Genomic DNA, 19546 nt, shown 5'->3' with positions numbered 1-19546 from the left:
TTCTAGTTAGGATTTTTTGTTTAATTAATTCTAGTTAAAATACAACTAGAATTAGCCAAACCAGTCCATCATTGGACTGATTTGGCCTTTACCTTTTTGACTAGTCAAAAAGGTACCTTTTTGACCAAGTCAAAAAAGTAAATCCAAAAAGAGTTGTTGGACTCCCCAAGAGCTCTATTAGAGCCGTTGGAGAGTCCAACAGCTCTCTTAAGGCTTCTCGCTACCTCTCTATAAATATGGGGCTATTCCCCTTGTAAAGACTTACTCTTGTTTTGGGTTTTTATCTCAAATCAATAAAATTGTTTATTTTTCATTTTTATACCCATTTCGGGTTGTGTGTATTCTTAAGTTATCTTTGTGAACCTTTGTGGTTCTTATGATGTATTTGTGAGAACTTGTTGAGAGACATTTGTTGTAGCGTATTTTTCACTTTCTTACACAGACAACCACATGGATGCAACTTTTTTATTTTGTCTTTCTTTTGGTGTTTTCAATCATACCTTACAGATATGATCCACACGGTTTGTTTTGTAGGAATTGGCTTTTGAATCATCTGATTACAAGAAGTAAGCAGGTTTTGAAGTGCTTCAATTTTTTTATGACGAAGGAACCCTTACATAGAACCCGGTCACTTCATGGGCCCACCCTCCAGAGAAGTAAAACTCCAGGTTGAGGACACGACCACCAAGCCTTACGTGCCCCAACCATGATAAAGCAATGGCAGCCCCCATGCACCAGAGGGATTTGATCCTGGGCCTTCAGCTTGAAACAGGACCCTGCTGACCACATGGGTAACCACCACAGTGGTGAAGTGCTCCAAAAATCAATGGCCTACAATTTTCAAGACTCAAATAATCATGTTTTTTCATCTGAAAGATATGATCCAAGAGCCTGTTAATAGCAAATAACATTTAGAAATAGGTTGTTGTACTGTATGGAAACTCTCTCTCTCTCTCTCTCTCTCTCTCTATATATATATATATATATATATAACTTATGCAAAAAGCTTTTTTTCAATTTGCTTAGATGGATGATCCATGAGATACTACCAAGAACAATACCAACACCTTGGAGAAGCTTTAGATCTTTTAGGTGTCTGAACTGAACTGTAACACATTTTCCAATTAGATCGATGTTTGCTTTTTGGTGCTTTTATTCACAAATACATAATACACACACACATACACACACAGAGAGACATATATATATATATATGGTGGGGTGTATCATTGAACAAGAAAAAATCAGATGGGAAGTCGGACACGCATGCCACTGATGCAATCAGCGGAGTGCACGCAAAATTAAAAGAAATAGCTTTTACCCTTTAGCAGCAATCACGACCGCCGCTAAAGTTCCTTCTTCTGCTCAGGCCTTTGGCGGCGGGCAAGCTTTTTTCTGCTACACTTGGCGCACAATGTGTGCGTCCAACGGTTGTCTGATTTTTTTGGGTTTGACATTACACTTAACAATCTATATTTATATACGTAGAGAGAGAGAGGTCTAGGTGCACACCTTCATTTTCTGTGTTTTTTAATCCGACCTTACAAATGTGACCTACAGGGCTTGTTTAGCAGGAATTGGCTTTAGAATCAACTCATTATGACAAGTAATCAGGTTTTGAAGGACTTCAAAAATCAACAGCCTACAATTTTCTACTTCTTAAGACTCAAAATGGTGCTTTTCATCGAAATAATACAATCCAAGAGTCCGGTCCTAGCAAATGACCATGGACATCTCTCTCTCTCTCTCTCTCTCTCTCTCTCTCTCTCTCTCTCTCTCTCTCTCTCTCTCTTACTTTTCTTATATTTGCTTAGACCAGACCATCCATGAGGTACTCCAAGATTGATAATCACCAATATTTTGGGAAGCTCTAAATTTTAGGTGTTTGAACCCTTAACACATCCTCCCCAGACCATCCTCCGCTTTATCCTTTAATTTTCAGCCACAATCAAAACATGGCACAGGTGATAATCCTACCAATGAAGCTATGATAACTTGGTCCCACAATATTTTGCATCCAATGGAATTTGGAGGCTTAATAACCACCTAGCTCTCTTCCACTAGCAAGCCATTAGTGATGACCCTCTACCATTTCACCCATAGAGTGATGGGCATAACCATGTTGTGGACACCACTAATCCTGTTGTCTGTGACAGGTGTTAAGGTCTTGTTGTTTAATAGCTCTTGCTCGAGTCCAATGCACAACTTCTAAGTATTAGAGACCTATCTTGACAAACTTTTTGGTATTCAGTGCAGGATTAGCCGTGTTTGGGCTACACTACCTAAGTCCATACCAAACAGTACACAAGGCAGGGTTGCATACGGGTTGAAGATCAGATGTACTTGAGGATAAAGAGATCAAATGCATTCAGATCATTAATTACCTATTTATAATGTATGCTCTGAAGCAGGTACAGTGGCTTTTACACCCCTTTTTCAGCATCAAATCTGATTTTTCTAGATTTGTATAGAAATAGTATTCTATGACCATTTTTTTTTGTAATGTTTGCTGTAAACTGATCCTAGAACTCCACCACTTTGTCTTCCAATTCTCAGAATGGTCAGAATCTTGTAAACTTATAGCAGGAAAAAAGTCAGATAATTGAACTATCAATTAGCATTGCCAAACTGGCAATAGCAAAAGAATCGGATTTCAGATGGAAACAAATAAGCCATAATTATCAATTGGATCTTGCATATCCACCTAAACATTAAAGCAAGCAGTTGGCCTGATCTCCTTAGGATCTGATTACTAATCCTTCTTCCTATTTTGCACCAATTTCCAATCCACCAGCCAGCTAGATCTACTATTTTTCTACCATTTGTAATCTCAACCCACCACAACCCATGAGCAAGTATTCAAATCATGCTTGATGCCTTCTATCTGCAGTCCTTAATAGAATTTCTCAAGAAACTTACCGTTATTTGTTAACAAGCAGGCAGACCTTGTTGGTGATGTATTTGGTATTCACCATCATAACTCACAATAGCAGCCCATGACAATGAAAAAGTTAATCCAATTGAACAACGACGCAAACAAGAAAAGCACAAAGCTTTTAACATTCACATCATCTTGCTCATCCACTTTCCTCACCCCTTTTTAATCATCTTCAGTGAATAAAAAAATGTGTTCAGTGAGTTAATTTTAGAAACAAAACCATAATTCTACCTAACAATGGATGAATATTGAGTATACCATTATTATGCAGAGTGTCTTCAAAGCATGGCATAACACGTAGTCAACTTATAAAGTCAGACCGTCCTTACCATTTAAGAAGAATGTAACAAGAAAAACATGATGTGGAATCAGTGTATCAGAGGATGTACAGGTATAGCCTGCTAAAAGAGAAAACTATGGGTTTTGTTTGAAATAACATGTCCATAAGTAGCAGCATCCATACTTGAAGAAACAAGGACAAGAGTTGGCTAAGGACTCAGAGGGGCATAGTGAGAGGTGACAGAGAAACATGAAGTACCAAAAGCTAGGCTTCATAAATAGAAGTGGAGATATGGCATCAAAAGTCAATCATATGGAGTGCCACACTTTATGGCAAATGGTGATCTTTATAATTTCCTTTTCCACTAGATAGAATCGAATTTAAGCTTAATTCTATCAACCTATTCACTAAAATCAAGTAAAAAACAAAGTTTGATACAATTAATACTGTTAAAATCTGATCCAGATAATGAAAGATATGTCTCATTGCATAATAATTGATAGGGTATACCACTTTCCTTTAAAGTTGAGGGTTGATCTATTCACAAGCATCGGGTTGTTAATAGCACCATGCTGGCATGCACATGTACATGTACACCACAGAACTTTAGGCCCTCAAATCAGAACACATAACTAACTTATGGGAAGCATATGATTAGCTCCCTTAAAACTATTCAATACTTTCAGCTAGAAAGAAAGCATTTCAAGATTCAAAATGCATAAATAAAGACGAAACCTTCTTGCGAATATTTGGATTGCTACTCTGAAGCAGCTTTTCCACTTCAGAGGAAAGATCTCGTGCCATTTCAGCAGAACAAATATTCCCAAGTGCACAAAGAGCAAGTCCCACGATATACTGATTTGAATGATTCAGGTCTCTGTGCATCTGTTAAGGGATTTTCAGATAGTTTTGACTCGTTAATACATTCTATTGAACAAAGCACAGTTAATAAATTTTAGCAAGGAACATGGCGATAACATATTAATAGTTGAATACGTTTGTTAAACATGAAAGAACAAGGTGCTTTCATGTCTGGATACTGCTTCAAGGAATTTGTAACAAGCATCAAAACTTCCTGCCTTTCATCAAGAAGTAGCATCAAACCAAGATATCCAATTCGCTTCTCAGGAAAGCCAGCAGATGCAATCAATTTGAGGCATTCCATTTGACCAAAATGTGTAGGGTAGCCAAGCATATGAATAAACATGAGTTTCGCAAGATTTCTATGCTGGTAATCCTGGTCATTTTCACTAATATCTGCACGAATTGCAGCACATTCTTTTCGTACAACTGCACGCTCTTCAGCTGCTGTTTTGCATGCCCGTATAGCTCGAATCATATCCCTGCAATGTGAGAACACATAGCCATCAAATACAACAGAAACACAATTAATGCATACTCTAAGCACCAGGAACATACTTCTCCCACCAATCTCTAACCTTAAAACTTTAACCATCTGATTTCATGCATAAGACTATGAAATACCCATAATGGAAAAATGAAAACTAAAAAAGGAAATAATAAATACACATGTAACACAAAAAGGATCAAATCAAACAGTTAGTTAAAGAAACAAATATCAATAACATCATCTTGCTAGTATAAAACACACAAACACCTAGACAGTCATGAGACATACCAATGAAAGCCACAAGGCTGCGTCCAGTTTAAACAAAAAAAGACAAAATGAAATAGTACATTGAGCTGCAAAATCTGCAACATTTAGCTTCAGTTGCACTTCATTCAACACATCTATATCTAGCATAATTGGTCATTTAGCCTAGCCATAGTTGTAGAAGCTTTTCTTTTTTCTAGCTTTTCCGAAAAAGCTAAAGAAGTTTTCTTCTAATGTCTGCTAGGACCTCGAAGTCTAAGGGTCAGATCGAAGTTGTCAAACTAGGAAGTGAAGGTGAGAAGTGATATGAAAAGCGGAAGTGAGAAGCAAAGCATTTTAAAAAATTTAGGAAGCAGGAAATCATGTAAGAAGAGCCAAGTGTCTTATGTTGCAAGCTGAGCTTGAGGAGAAAGGAAATGATTGTCGGCCCTTAGGTCAATATTATCAGAATCGTATTGTAGTGTACGATACAATATGCTGTATCGGTGTACCGATAGGAGAACTGATATGATAATGCCCCTATATCAGCAAAATCACAATTATGGGTCCATATCGTGTGATACAGCAGAGTATCATGATGTATCATACAATACCCCTGAGTCGGACTTTTTTTCCAAGGCTAGAAAAGTGATGACTGGCCACTTATGGGGTTCATTTTTAAGCGATATATCATACTATATTGTACAATACACCTGAGCAAAACTTCTTTTTTGACACTGGAAAAGCAGCGACCGACCACTTATTGAGGTCATTTTTAAAACCCCAATGATCATTTTGACTTCATTTTTTTTGCATTCTCATTTCTCCCTCCCCAAACCTCATATCTAAGCCTCCCTATTGATTTTTGGGTTCAAATCAACCTCAAAGTTTGAGGTTTTTGCTAGATCTGATCCCTAAAAGCGTAATTTACCAAAAACTACTCATTTTCATTTTAAACAATCCTTTTTGTTTGCTTTAACCCTCAAAACTGATCCCTAGGGGTTTGATTTATGCGAGATTGAAGTTGTAGGGTTCAAAACACCAAAACCAAGAGTAAGCTCATTTCTTTTGATTTTGTTTCAAGATATCTCTTCATTTTCACCTCTAACCCTTCTTTTTAGTGCTAAGTATGTTGTTGATCCTAGTTTTTTCAATTTTTATCCTAAATCAACTATTTTTGTATTTTAAAATTTCAAAAATTATGCCCTAAAGGTCAATGGATGGTGGAGGATGTGGCTCAAATGATGTAGCATGGAAATATTGTGAACCAATAGACTTAGGGACAAGTTTGAGAGAGATAGTAAAGTGTAACCCTTCTTTTTAGTGCTAAGTATGTTGTTGATCCTAGTTTTTCCCCTTGTATCCTAAATCAACTATTTTTGTATTTTAAAATCTCAAAACTCAAAAGTTATGCCCTAAAGGTCAATGGATGGTGGAGGATGTGGCTCAAATGATGTAGCATGGAAATATTGTGAACTGGTAGACTTAAAGACAAGTTTGAGAGATATAGTAAAGTGTAACTTTTGTGGTTTCGTAATTAGGAAAGGCAGTGGACCGGCGGGTGCGAGGGACAAGGTCTCCACACCCGCCCTGTCTCCAAATTTTGCCCTCCATCCCCGCCTCTATCTCCGCACGGCTTTTGATTTTAACCTCCATTCCCTGTTTCATGTCCTCCATCCCCTGTCCAAACGGGATGGGGCCCTGTTCTACCAATGCTTCCACTATTGCCGCCTTCAGCCATTAGAGAAAGGAGAGGAGAGAAATGGGAGCTCACGTGACTTGTTAGAGGAAGGAGAAAGGAGTGATTCGAGAAAGGATTTTATGTTAGGGTTAGGAATATATATATATATATATATATATATATATAGGATTTTATAATATGTATAAGGGTATAATAGTAATTTCCTTTACAAGGACGAGGGAGGGCGGGGTGGGAGAAAGAGTAAGTCCATCCCCACACGGGTTTTGATTTTAACCTTCATCCCCGGTTCATTCCCCGTTTCATATCCTCCATCCCCGGTCCAAATGGGGCGAGGCAGGGTGGGGCCCTATTTTCCCCCGATCCACTACCATCCCTATTTGTAATGCATGTTGAATTGTATTGATTTAAATGTTACATTATGGGGCATAGCAACTCCACCATAAGATTATATACTTATCATATTCGCTTTCATGTTTATGTATAGCTTTGATGATTCTAATAAAAGATGATAAAAGAAAGGCATAAGTACGTGCAACATTTGTTGAACAAAAATTGCTAGAAGTTGTTCCCGATTTAAAAGATGAATATGAACCATCAACATCTCATACTAGTGGACATTACAACAAGATGTCATCTATGTCACACGGACTCTTCTAACAGGACACCGCACCCGCATCACACCCGCACCAAGGCAGGTGCGACACTTGGACATGGCTTCCTTTGTGTTAGGTGAAGTCTACCATACTGAGGTTCATTTCTATCCAAAAGTAGATTCAGTTAACCCTAATCAAGTCCATTTTTATCTATATTATATATATATATATATATACATAAATGCACACACATAAGCATAGTGTTAACTTAAAACTGTTAAAAATTATATATATATATATCCTCCCCACACCCCTGCACCCAAGTTTTTTTAAAGTGCCGCATTGCCGCACCCGTACCCGCGCCTATGTGACATAGGATGTCATCTCTGAACATGAACGTAGAATATATGATAATGAAGATGAGTGATGAATGTTTCTGTTTTAATTCTTTTGACTTCTATAGTCAAGTAGTGAACGTCTATGTTATTGACCTTATGTAGTGAATTACTGAAATCTATTTTATGTTAATAACATGTCAATAGTATATGCTTATTTTTATTTGATCACTTGATTTCTATGTCACAGGGATTCGGCTAGCAGGGTGCCGCACCCGCGTCGACGCGACTCGACGCGGGTGCGGGTGCGGGTGCGGCACCGGGTGCGGTCAACCCTATCCTGGGTGCGTTGACCGCACCCAGGATCATTTTGGTCCATTCTTGTTTTGGATTTATTTTTTTTTTAAAAAAATTGCCCAAATGGGCTGCGAAATTTTTTAAAAAAAAAGTAATGATGACAGCTGCTGACAGCAGCTGGCCCCCCTTTATATATATATATATATATATATATATATATATATATATATATATATATATATATATATATATATATATATATATATATATATTTACATTTTTGCCCCTGCCGCACCCCCGCACCCGGGTTTTTTGGAAGTGCCGAATCCCCGCACCCGCACCCGCGCCCGCACCCGCACCCATGTGACATAGCTTGATTTTAATGTTTTCACTCATGCTTATATTGTTTTTTCTTGTATTTTGTGAATTTTTAATTTATATATGTTCCAGATTTTTTTTTTTGTGCTTTTATTATTTTTAAAAAAAATTAAGTGTTTTTTCTTTTGCATCTTATGATACGGTAACGGTACGGTACAATATTCTCGTATCCCTAGCCTTCCCAATAAAGGTTTTGATACGATATTTATAACATTACCTTAGCTATAGGAGGAGAGAATGATTTTGAATAAAAAGGTCCCTCCTTTTATTATCATCTTCATCATAACTAACTAATTTAGGTAGAAATATTTTATGTGTGCCATTTGAATAAAACTGCGCAGATCTTATCCTAGCCTCCTTCCAAACTAGGAACAGAATATTCCAAATCTCAAACCTCTTTACTTATTTCACCCCTATATCCAAGGCAGCATACCTTAGACCAATGTCGTGAAAAGCGTCGAGGCATAGCGAGACACTCCACGAAAAGCTGAGGCGAGGCATGAAGCGTAAGCCTCAATTTTTTTAAAAAAAAAAAACTTTAAAAAATATCTAAAAATATAAATAAATAAAACATGTTTTATTAATGATGCAGCAACCAATAAGAAATAGAAAATCTCAAATAAATACTAAAAAATATGAAATTAACATGTAAAAGTAACTGAGAAACTGATTATATAACTTAGAAACAAATTATATAGTTGTGAAAAAAACTACACAACATAACAAGATTAACAGCAAAATATAATGTCCTAACGTGTACACATCTATTTTTCACACAAATACACATAGATTTATATAATTAATAAAATATATAACATATATAATTGAGAAACTGATAAAATGATTATATAATTGAGAAACTAATTATATAACTTAGATACAGATTATATAGTTGTGAAAAAAACTACACAACACAACAGGATTGACAGCAAAATATCCAACATAACAGGAAAAACAAGATTATATACAGGATTGGCAGGATTAACTATACAGCATAACAAGATTAACAGGGTTGAAAAAAACTATACAGCATAACAGGACTGGTAGCATAACTGAAAATAGAAAAAAGAAGAAAAGCAAAGAGTGTGGTGAGCGAGAGCTCAGAGAAGGAGGAGAAAACATAATATGAAAAAAAAAAGGGAAGGAGAAAAAAAAGGAAAAAAAGGAGAAGAAGAATGTAATGAAATGGATTGAATCCAATAAACATGCAAGAAGACACTTTCAATCAAGTAGAATAGTTGATTGAATTATCAAATCACCCACACAAGGGTCTAACAAATTTATTATTGCATAGAGTCACTCAAAAATGAGTTGGAAATACAAGGCCACAAAGGGCATATTTATAATACAAAGGGGCTACTAGGGAGCAGCCCCAATATAGTTGTTGGGCTGCTCGTTATGACCGTTGGGAGCAGCTCCAACAACTATATTGGAGCTGCCCCAAAAACACAAAAAACGAAAAAATAAAAAATACAAAATAAAAATAATAGAAAAAGATTGTCAGTCCCTAATGAGCTAGTCCCTAATGAGCTGATGCCTATTACAATAAAAGACCGAAACACCCATGTCGGGTATTTTGGTTTACAACAAATGTATATAATTTATATATTTATATATATATATACATATCTTAATACCCCCCTCAAACTCATGGTGGAACAACCGAGAGTTTGCCAGGTAGGAAGTGAAATCTGGGAGACAGAAGCGGTTTGGTGAAGAAGTCTGCTAGTTGATACTCAAACGGAACGTAGGACAATACGATGGTCTTCCTCAGAAATTCTTCACGAACGTAGTGACAATCTATTTCAATATGGTTTGTCCTCTCATGAAATGTATGATTGCTTGCAATGTATACAACGCTCTTGTTGTCACAGCATAACCTTGAAGGTTCCGCAATATGAACTCCCAAGTCTTCGACAAGTTGTTTCAACCATACCAAATCATACGTAGTTGTTGTCATGGCACGATACTTAGCTTCAGTGGAGGAGAGATTGCCATGAAATTAGATAATCACCCACGAACACACATAAACCAGTGGTTGAGCGTCTATCATTTACATCCCCTCCCCAATCAGAATCAGAATATGCAATGACTTCTAATGAGGAGAATGATGATAAAAACAAGTCATGATTAATGAATTTCTTAATATATCTAACAATTCTCATTACAACACTCATATGTATTGTAGTGAGATATATCAGGACGAGTAATAGAAAGATAAGACAAAGCCCCAATCATTTGTCTGTAGGGAGTTGGATCTTGCAAAGGCTCTCCATCAGCTTTCTTCATTTTAGCATTTATAACCTCCGGAGTATCAACCAGTTTTTTATCGAAGAGTCCTGACCGTTTAATGATCTTTGTTGCGTACTTAGTCTATGACAAAAAATAACTATGAGGTGAGTATGACACTTCTATTCCAAGAAAATATCGTAAAAAACTAAGATCTATCATATCAAAGTTGGCTTTAAGGACATCTTTGATATGATTAACTCTCTGCATCTTACCTCCTGTGATTATCATGTCATCTACGTAAAGTAGTAAGATCACCATCCCTGCATTGAAAGACTTAACAAACAACACAGTGTCAGTAAAACAAGTTTTAAAATGAAGTTGTGTCATCATATTACTGAACCTATCATATCGAACTTTGGGAGCTTGTTTTAAGCCATATAAAGCTTTGCATAACCGAAGAGTTTTCCCATGTGCTAAGTTCAAGCCTGGTAGGGGGTCCATGTAAACCTCCTCATCCAGATTACCATTCAAAAACACATTCTTTACATCCATTTGAGATATATGTCGTTCGTTTTTTAATCGAGACTATAGCAATGAGAGTCAAAACAGTTGTCATACGAGCAACTGAGGCAAATGTCTCATCGTAGTCAATTCCATATTCTTGACTTTATCCCTTGGCTACTAACCTAGCTTTATATCGTTCTAATATTCCATCGCATTTGGTCTTTATCATGTACACCCATCTACATCCTATAGCTTTCCTTCCTTTAGGTAACGTTTGGATTTTCCAAGTTTTTGTTATTTTCAAGGCTTTTAATTCAGCATTCATGGCCTTAATCCATTCTAGATGATGTTTAGCCTCATGATAAGATTGTGGTTCAGAATATGAGTGTATGGCCATTAGGCATGACCTATACCTTGGTTCAAAAGAATCATAAGATACAAATCTACTAGGGGCTTTTGAAATTCTTATAGATTTTCTAAGACTAGAAGAATCTACTTCTTGATTTTGAGAATACCTTTCTAAAGCACATGATGGATGATCTTTGGTACGTCGAGCATAGGTTTGTATATCATTATGAGATGGGTCTATATCATTAAGACCTCTATTCATAATCTCACTTGCATTATGCAAGTCTTCATTTCTACTCTCATGTGTATCACGAATATCTTCACATCGTTCATGTTCATTGACAAGGTAAAAAAGAAACTATTAGTCACAAGTTTCTTGGATTTTTTCTTTGCAAAAACCAATTTCATTTTCAAGAAAAGTGACATTTCGAAAAACATACAATTTGTTTCTTTCAATGTCATAACATCTATATCCCTTTTAACTTCAGTCGTAGCCTAAAAAAAACACAAGGGATTGCTTTTGGAGAAAGTTTGTTATTCTTATTGGTAAGGACAAAGCATTTGCATCCAAAGACCTTTAACCTTTTATAATCGGGAGATGTTTTAAAAAGTCTTTCAATAGAAGAGATATTTTCAATGTTTTTGGAAGGCATTCTATTTATCAAATAAATTGTCGTAAGGGCGACTTCAGCCCAAAAAGCTTTTGGAACATCTCTAGACACAAGAAGTGTTTTAGTGGTTTCAAAAAATATGTTTATGTTTCCTCTCAACTAGTCCATTTTGTTGAGTGTATGGACACGATTTTTGGTGAATAGTCCCATTTAAATCAAGATAATTTTCAAATTCTTTTGACATAAATTCTTCCCCGTTATCAGTTCTAAAGATTTGAATATTAGTTTTAAATTGATTCTTAATATAACAATGAGACTTTTTAAAACACTCAAATATTTCTGATTTTTGTTTTAGAAAAAATATCTAAGAATGTCTACTATAGTCATCTATAAACACAACAATATTGGATGCCCCTCGTTTGGATACAACTGGAGTGGGTCCTCATACATCTGAATGTATTAACTCAAATGGTTTCTTAGTTATAAAGTCTTTTGGTCCAAAGGGCAAAGACTTCATTTTGCCAAGAATGCAATCTTCACACAAAAAATCTTTTTCTTTATAATTTAAAAGAAATAGAAACAAATGTAATTTGGTCACGCTAGGATGTCCTAGTCTTTTGTACCAAATTTATATATTTTTTTCCATAAAATTACAAAACGGTTGTTTTGGTAACTCAAGATTGTCCACGAAATAGAGATCTCATCTTCTATAGCCTCGCCCAATCGGCTTCCCGAACTGGAGATCCTGTATTAGACAATCATTAGATGAAAATAGTACTTTGCAACCATAATCCGTAATTTAAAAAACTGATAAAAGATTTAAATTTAATTTTGGTACTACTCTAATATTTGGTACGTGAAAGATTAGATGTTTTTGAAAAATCTCAAAACTTTTGATTTTCAAAGATGTTCCATAGACAGTTGAAACATAAGTCATTTGGGTTAAACTTACATTCGAACAATATGGACTCATTTGGTGTCATATGAAAGAAAGCACCAAAGTCAAGGATCCAAGAGGTCTTACCATGGTCACCACTTGTAGATATGGCCGTTCCCAAAAAATACGGAGCTTGAGCTTTAAGCATGGGTTATAGTGCCTCCATTAGTTGAGCCAAAAAGAGCGAGTCAATACACTTGGAGTCGTCTATCTCACTCCTTTCAACCGAAGCAACTCTTTCTTTATGATCATCCTTCTTTCTTTTGGGACAAAAAGGCTTGATATGTCCTGGTTTATAACAATGATAACAAATTATCTTTCCACTTTTTTTGTATTCATGATCACCCATCTTTTCATTCCTCTCATAGTTGTTGTGGTTTCTTCCATTCTCATTTTTTACAAAATGAGAAGGTTTGTAGCTTCTAGTATGATTTTTGGGCTTTGACATGGCAAGCACGAATTCAGGCTTCTTCAATCTATTCTCTTCCATAGTCAATTCTTCTAAGAGTTTCCACTATGGAAGGGATACCTCCTCTATGAAGAAGAGTCAACTTGGTTCCTTCAAATTCGGGTCTAAACCCATTGATAAATTGGTATAAATGCTCCATTTTAATTTGATTTTCACGAAGTTCTACGTCTTGTGGGCAATGCCACTTTGGCTCAAGAAGAGTCAATTCATCCCAAAGAAGAGAGAGTGCATTGTAGTATTCTCTAATACTCATCTCTCCTTGAGTCATGATTCTCACCTTATTTTGAAGGTTGCATATGTGTGCAATATCCTTAAGAATATACATGTCTTTAAGATATTTTCACGCATCACTAGCAAAATCAAATTTCGCTAAACTAGAACATTTGTGAATGTCCACACTATTGATGAGCCAACCAATTATTTTGGAATAGCCCATCCTCCATTCTTTCCATTTCTTTTCATAGTCGAAAACGACTTTACCCATTTCCTCTCCTTAAAGAGCAACCTCCTTCCCATTCTCAATTTTTGTAAGAATGAGCTTAGGCTCTTTTTCGGTACCGTCCACCAAACCACATAGTCCTTTTTTCCATATTTTGTGTTTTACTATGGATGCCCACATCACATAGTTTATATCGTTTAGGCATACGGGAATGGAGACTATTACTTTCCTCTTATTCTCCATTTCTTTAGAATGCGAAGAGAAAGAGTAGAGAAAGAGAGAGTGGAGAGAAGAAGAGAAAGTAATACAAAATTGTCTTGAGAGATGGCACGCTTTCTGATGCAACAATATGTGATTTGTTGTATCCGCTAAGCTCACGATCGTTTTCTTGATATAGTCATAAACTTTCCTCTAAAAATTGTTTTTGGACCACCAAAGCTCAGATACTATGTAATGAAATGGATTGAATCCAATAAACATGCAAGAACACACTTTCAATCAAGTAGAATACTTGATTGGATCAGCAAACCACCCACACAAGGGTCTAACAAATTTGTTATTGCATAGAGTCACTCAAAAATGAGTTGGAAATAGAAGGCCACAAAGGGCCTATTTATAATACAAATGGGCTACTAGGGAGCAGCCCCAATATGGCTGTTGGGCTGCTCCCAACGGCCATATTTACCATTGGGAGCAGCCCCAACAGCTATATTGGAGCTGCCCCAAAAACACAAAAAACAAAAAATACAAAATAAAAATAAAATAAAAAGATTGTCAGTCCCTAATGGGCTGACGCCTATTACAATAAAAGTTTGAAATACCCTTGTTGGGTATTTCGGTTGACAACAAATGTGTGTGTGTATATATATATATATATATATATATATATATATATATATATATAAAAGTATATATCTTAACAAAGAAGAGGAAGAGGAAGAGATATAAAAAGGAAAAAAGAAAAAATTGTGTACCTCTCTTCTTCTTCTTCTTCTTCTTCTTCTTCTTCTTCTTCTTATTCTTATTCTTATTCTTATTCTTATCGGCAGTGAGACAGAGGAAGAGTGAGAGAGGAGAGACAGTGAGACGAAAGAGCAGACGAGAGCGAGAGAGCCAGGAGAGATAAGAGAGCAGAGAGAAAGGAGAGACGAGAGACAAAAAAAAAGGGAGACCCCAGACCCTAATTAGTGTCGGGGGGCTCCCTTTTTTTGTCCCTCGTCTCTCCTTGGTGAAGAGCCTCCCTATTTGCCCCCAAAATTTGATAAAATAAGGGCTTTGCACTTTTTACATGTGCCTCAAGGCATAAGGGGCCTCACGTTGAGGCAAGGCATGTTTCTTGTGCCTTGAGGCACGTTTTTAACAACACTACCTTGGACAAATAACAACCTTTCATTCAAAACTTGCCCAATAGGAGTTGTCCATCTCAATCTGGGTCAGATCCGAGAAGACGGATCACGGATATGGGGAAAACGTGTCTCAATCCTCTAGAAAAAACTATAAATAAGGGGTCACCCCCCTACCCCCACACTCTTCAGCATCTAGATTTCACATCCCTAACTATAGCCCTACTCAGCCAAAATTCCAAGACAACTAAACCTAACCTGAATAGCCTAGCCTAGGACCCAGATCCTCATCTCACCCCTTTTCGGAACCCGTGCATAGAAATAAAAACTTCAAAAAAAATAACTTCTTAAATCTCATGATTTTTTTATTTTAAGAATTAAATTTTTGTCAAAATTTAAAAATGATGATTACCAATTTAAAGAAAGCACATCAAAAGTGAGTGGGAAGTTGAGAAGAAACACATGAAAGCATAAAAAGTAGCATGAGAGAAGCATATAGGAAGCATGGACGAAATATGTGGGAAGCATAGGAAAAGCATTATATAAGAAGCTTTTGGCAACTTTAGAAAACAAATGTGACATGTTTTCCAAGTCATTCTTCTTGTATGCCAAGACAACAACGAGTATGGTTCATGTATACAAGGGTCATCTGGTGGACATGTATATAGAGATTATGGAACTTTCTTCAGAACTCCTTTTAAATAAGTGTATTTCCATAGCATGTGCATTATTAACTTTTCACTTATTATTTTGTTGTTCAGGTGTAGTTGGTCACATTTTTTAAAAAATGTGACGTACTTTTAAAAGGAGGCTACTCAATATCCAAACCATCCAATATTTATTTTCTGTTTCATCTATTCATATCATCATCATCATTATATCAAAACAGGTCACATCTACAAGGAAGGGACCACCTCTGTGGTTCTTATTTCTCCATTCATTACCACCTTGCAAGTAAAATCTTCTTCTTCCATCTCCTACTTCCCTGTGTAGTAGTGTAATTACAGGTTTCATCTTCCCATCTCCTAGCCTTCCCATCGACAATCGGCATCACTGATATCGACTAAGAAAACATCATAAAAGAACATACAAAACGGGAGGCAGAAAGAAAAGTTTTACATTCCGTAGTGGTGTAAATTTATGCTCCACTGAATCATGTATGAGCCTATTTCTTGTTATAGCTTTCTATGCTTCTACGATGCAATATAGTCACCTATATCATTCAAGATAATTTTTTGGGTGAGGGTTTTTCTTGAAGATATTTTTAAAATGTGATTTTTCTCAGAAAAATATTGAAAGCTTTAAAAATTGAAAAAATATAAAACAACAACAAGAAAGATAGGAAAATACTAAGTTTTCTATTATTTTTCTTGCACAAAATATAAGGAAACAAGTTTTTAAAAAAATACATACAAAAGAAACCAAAAAATTGAAAAACTGAACTTCAGATATATAAAATAAGAATTTGTTTCAAAAATACTCGTGATATTTTCATTTTGAGGTTACTTGAAAATACCCCGATATTTTGCCAATATTATAGACCTAGTAGAAATGGCGATAATATCAGTCATATCGGCGACAGTGAATCACATGATCAACTTGAATTGCCATATCATAATGACACTGTTTTCCCATTTGAAAATACCATTTGTTCGTATCATATAATTGCTAGTCCATGCCTCCGAGTACATAAATAATAAGATAATAAGGTGTTTTCCTTGGTTAAGGTTCACTGGAAATGCACAATTGGAATTGTTCAACACAAAAACTATAAGATCTCCGTCTAGTTTATCTGCAATTAAAGCCTCAACGAACTCTCAACTCCTAATCATTTCCGCCTATAAAAGCATGGATCATCCGCATTTGATTCCTGCTCCACATAAAAAACACTAGCAAGGGACTCATTTCCGTTTTCTGATAGCGAAGCATGGAACAGACTCCGTTGGGATTGATCCTGAACTAGGAACCCCCTTGGTTAAGATAGTCCGACTCCGCAGATCCAGCTACCGCCCGACGCCGAACGAATCATTGGCTTTGTACCAGTGTTTACAAACCTCAATGACATCAGAGGTGCATTTAGGTGTTCATTCTGAAGCTCAAATGTTGAATCGCACAACTCGATGATGACGCATCAAAACCCAGTTCTGGAGAAAAAACGCATTTAGCTCTGAAGCACAACCCAGAACTCAAACCTGAGCCAATTATCCTAATTTCCCCCCGTCACAGAATCAATAAAATACATCAACACAATCTCACAGGGTTTTCAACCCCTAACGGAATTGGATCGAGCCGCAACGTGAAAAATGAAACCAGTCATCCCCATCAAGCCACTTCAACAGGTAACGCAATGAACGAACTGAATCTCATAGAATCAGTAAGCGCATGAAAGAAAGAAAAGGAAAGAGAACGGATCCCATCACGTCTTTGAACTTAGAATTAAGGGTGAAAGGGGAAAAAATGACAGAATAAATACCGCAATCGGGTGCCTGAAGAGAACGGATTCATGATGGATCCCACCGTCGGAAATCCTTCTCCTCTTGTTCTTCTTCCGGGTTCTGGTTGCGACTGCTCGGGGCAGACGTTCTGGTCCCCGTCCGTCCGATCGGACGGAGATCTGGCGACGGCGTCCCAAACGATCGTCTCTGTCTGCGTCGGATCTGAGCACCAAATGCACAAACCGAGGACGCCAAAGGCTGAAATCTTCTTCACAGTATTAAGAGAGAGAGAATTCAAAGTTGGGAAAATGAGATCCAATGAAGAGAACTCGAGATTTTGATGGGAGGAAAAAAGGAAATTTTACAGTGTTTCTCGCTCACGCTCTCTTCTCCCCCAGAGGAGGAGGGACGTGGGAATTTGGATTCCCTGGAAAAAAAAAAACGCGTTATTTGTTATAGGTAATACATTAAGTAAATCAACAGGTGTGAACGGATCGGATAAGGTTGAATATCCAATCCAAATCTGGCATATCATTTAAGATAAACGATTCGGATTCGTTGTCCAACGCCACATTCAACTAATCACATGTTGGTTAAACGGTGACATATCAAAGAAAGAAACTGATCCCTTATAGATATACTAAAATAATTCAAGATATATGTGTAAGGACAGTGATGTTCGCCAGTATTCGAAATCAGATCCAAGCAAGCTGGTCAACTAGAATAAAACAAAACAACAAAGAATTATGGGACTGAGCTTGGATCTGTAGTTATTATTTAGGATTTGTGTTTTATTTTAGAAGTTACTTTCTTATTCGGATCTTATCTAAGATCCTGGGTTAAAAAAAACTTATGTTATAAATATTTGTTATGGGGTTTTTTATTGGTAGTTGATTGATTAGAACATTGTTTAATTTCTGTGAACTTATAAGTTTAATTTCTATTTTGATTATTTTTTTTACTTTAAATTTTGTACATAGGAGTAAGGTAAAATAATTTGTTTTAGGATTTAAGGTTTCAAAATAACATCAATTGGTATCAGAACAGGACGGCTTGATTAGAAGGACTCGCATGGCTGACTGAAGCCTCAGCCGGACACTTTACTCAGCCCAGCTCTCATTCACCATCTCCACCGTCTACCTAAGCCAACCCATTTTTATCCTAATATGCACTTAACCCAATTGGATCCTTGATCTCAATCTCATCTTCTTATTCTTGGCGTCTTGCTTGCATCCCATTTTGGATTTTCCGGTGCATCAGATAGTTAGTACTGTTAGAACTAAATGTGGCAGAGACATGATTGTTTCAATTAAGGTTGTGTTATATGGGTCTACTTTAAACTTATAGTTTTGGGGGGCAGGTTATATGCCACCCCCCCCCCCCCACCATAGTACTGTTAGAACTAAATGTGGCAGAGACATGATTGTTTCAATTAAGGTTGTGTTATATGGGTCTACTTTAAACTTATAGTTTTGGGGGGCAGGTTATATGCCCCCCCCCCCCCCCCACCATACTGTAGCTACAGGTCCTGACTGATCGCCGTGTGGAGCTCAGTTGGGTGTACGGGACCTCCCGTACACTGCCGTACATGCGTATGCAGGTGTGCAGTAGCATACGAGGGGTTCCGTATACCCGATTGAGCATCACGCGATGCTCAGTCAGGACCCTCGAACATGCACTGTAGCTACAGTGCGTGTTCGGGAGAGAACACGCAACACCCTCTCATAGTTTTTTGCTTTTGTTATGGATGTTTTTTATATCAAAGTAAAAGTTCCTTATGGAACCCACCAATTAAAGGCACTTGCACACCTGGTAGGAATCGAACCTAGGAAGGTCAATACGTTCTCCCCATGCCCGCTGCCACCTGCGTCACTTTTATAAATTATCATGTCACCAAGCTTGTCTTGGTTTACAAATCACATAGGTAAAAAAAATGGTGAACTTTACCCTTTAGATGGTATTTGAGAAGCAACTTTTTTTCTTTCTAATATTTATCAAGGGAAAACCCGATTTAGATTGTGGGACTTGAGAGAGATGTAGGGGTTGGCACAGCAGAAGCACCTCCAGTAGAGACAGCAGCAGATCGGGGTTATAGAGTTACAGTAGAGAGA

At 36.9% G+C, this 19546-nt stretch overlaps 1 protein-coding gene across 2 annotated transcripts in view; it reads right to left on the bottom strand.

Moving 5' to 3' along the window:
• The window catches only part of LOC149831077 (AP-1 complex subunit gamma-2-like), a 74657-nt gene extending 56780 nt beyond the window's left edge, over positions 1 to 17877 (bottom strand). The window contains exons 1-3 of one of the 2 annotated variants that reach the window (XM_090013652.1): positions 17474 to 17877; positions 4259 to 4561; positions 3954 to 4095 (exon numbers count right to left, since the gene is read on the bottom strand). In XM_090013652.1, coding sequence (XP_089869778.1) covers positions 3954 to 4095; positions 4259 to 4561; positions 17474 to 17505 — 477 coding nt within the window. In that variant the 5' untranslated portion in view covers positions 17506 to 17877. The remainder of the gene's footprint in view (positions 1 to 3953; positions 4096 to 4258; positions 4562 to 17473) is intronic. The other variant, XM_090013653.1, reaches the window with a different exon arrangement.
• Positions 17878 to 19546: the final 1669 nt, after the last annotated feature.

The sequence above is a fragment of the Nuphar pumila genome, chromosome 7 (assembly GCF_984573655.1).
Source record: "Nuphar pumila chromosome 7, dmNupPumi1.hap1.1, whole genome shotgun sequence".
Lineage (NCBI taxonomy): Eukaryota > Viridiplantae > Streptophyta > Magnoliopsida > Nymphaeales > Nymphaeaceae > Nuphar > Nuphar pumila.
This window is presented reverse-complemented; position numbering and strand designations above follow the sequence as displayed.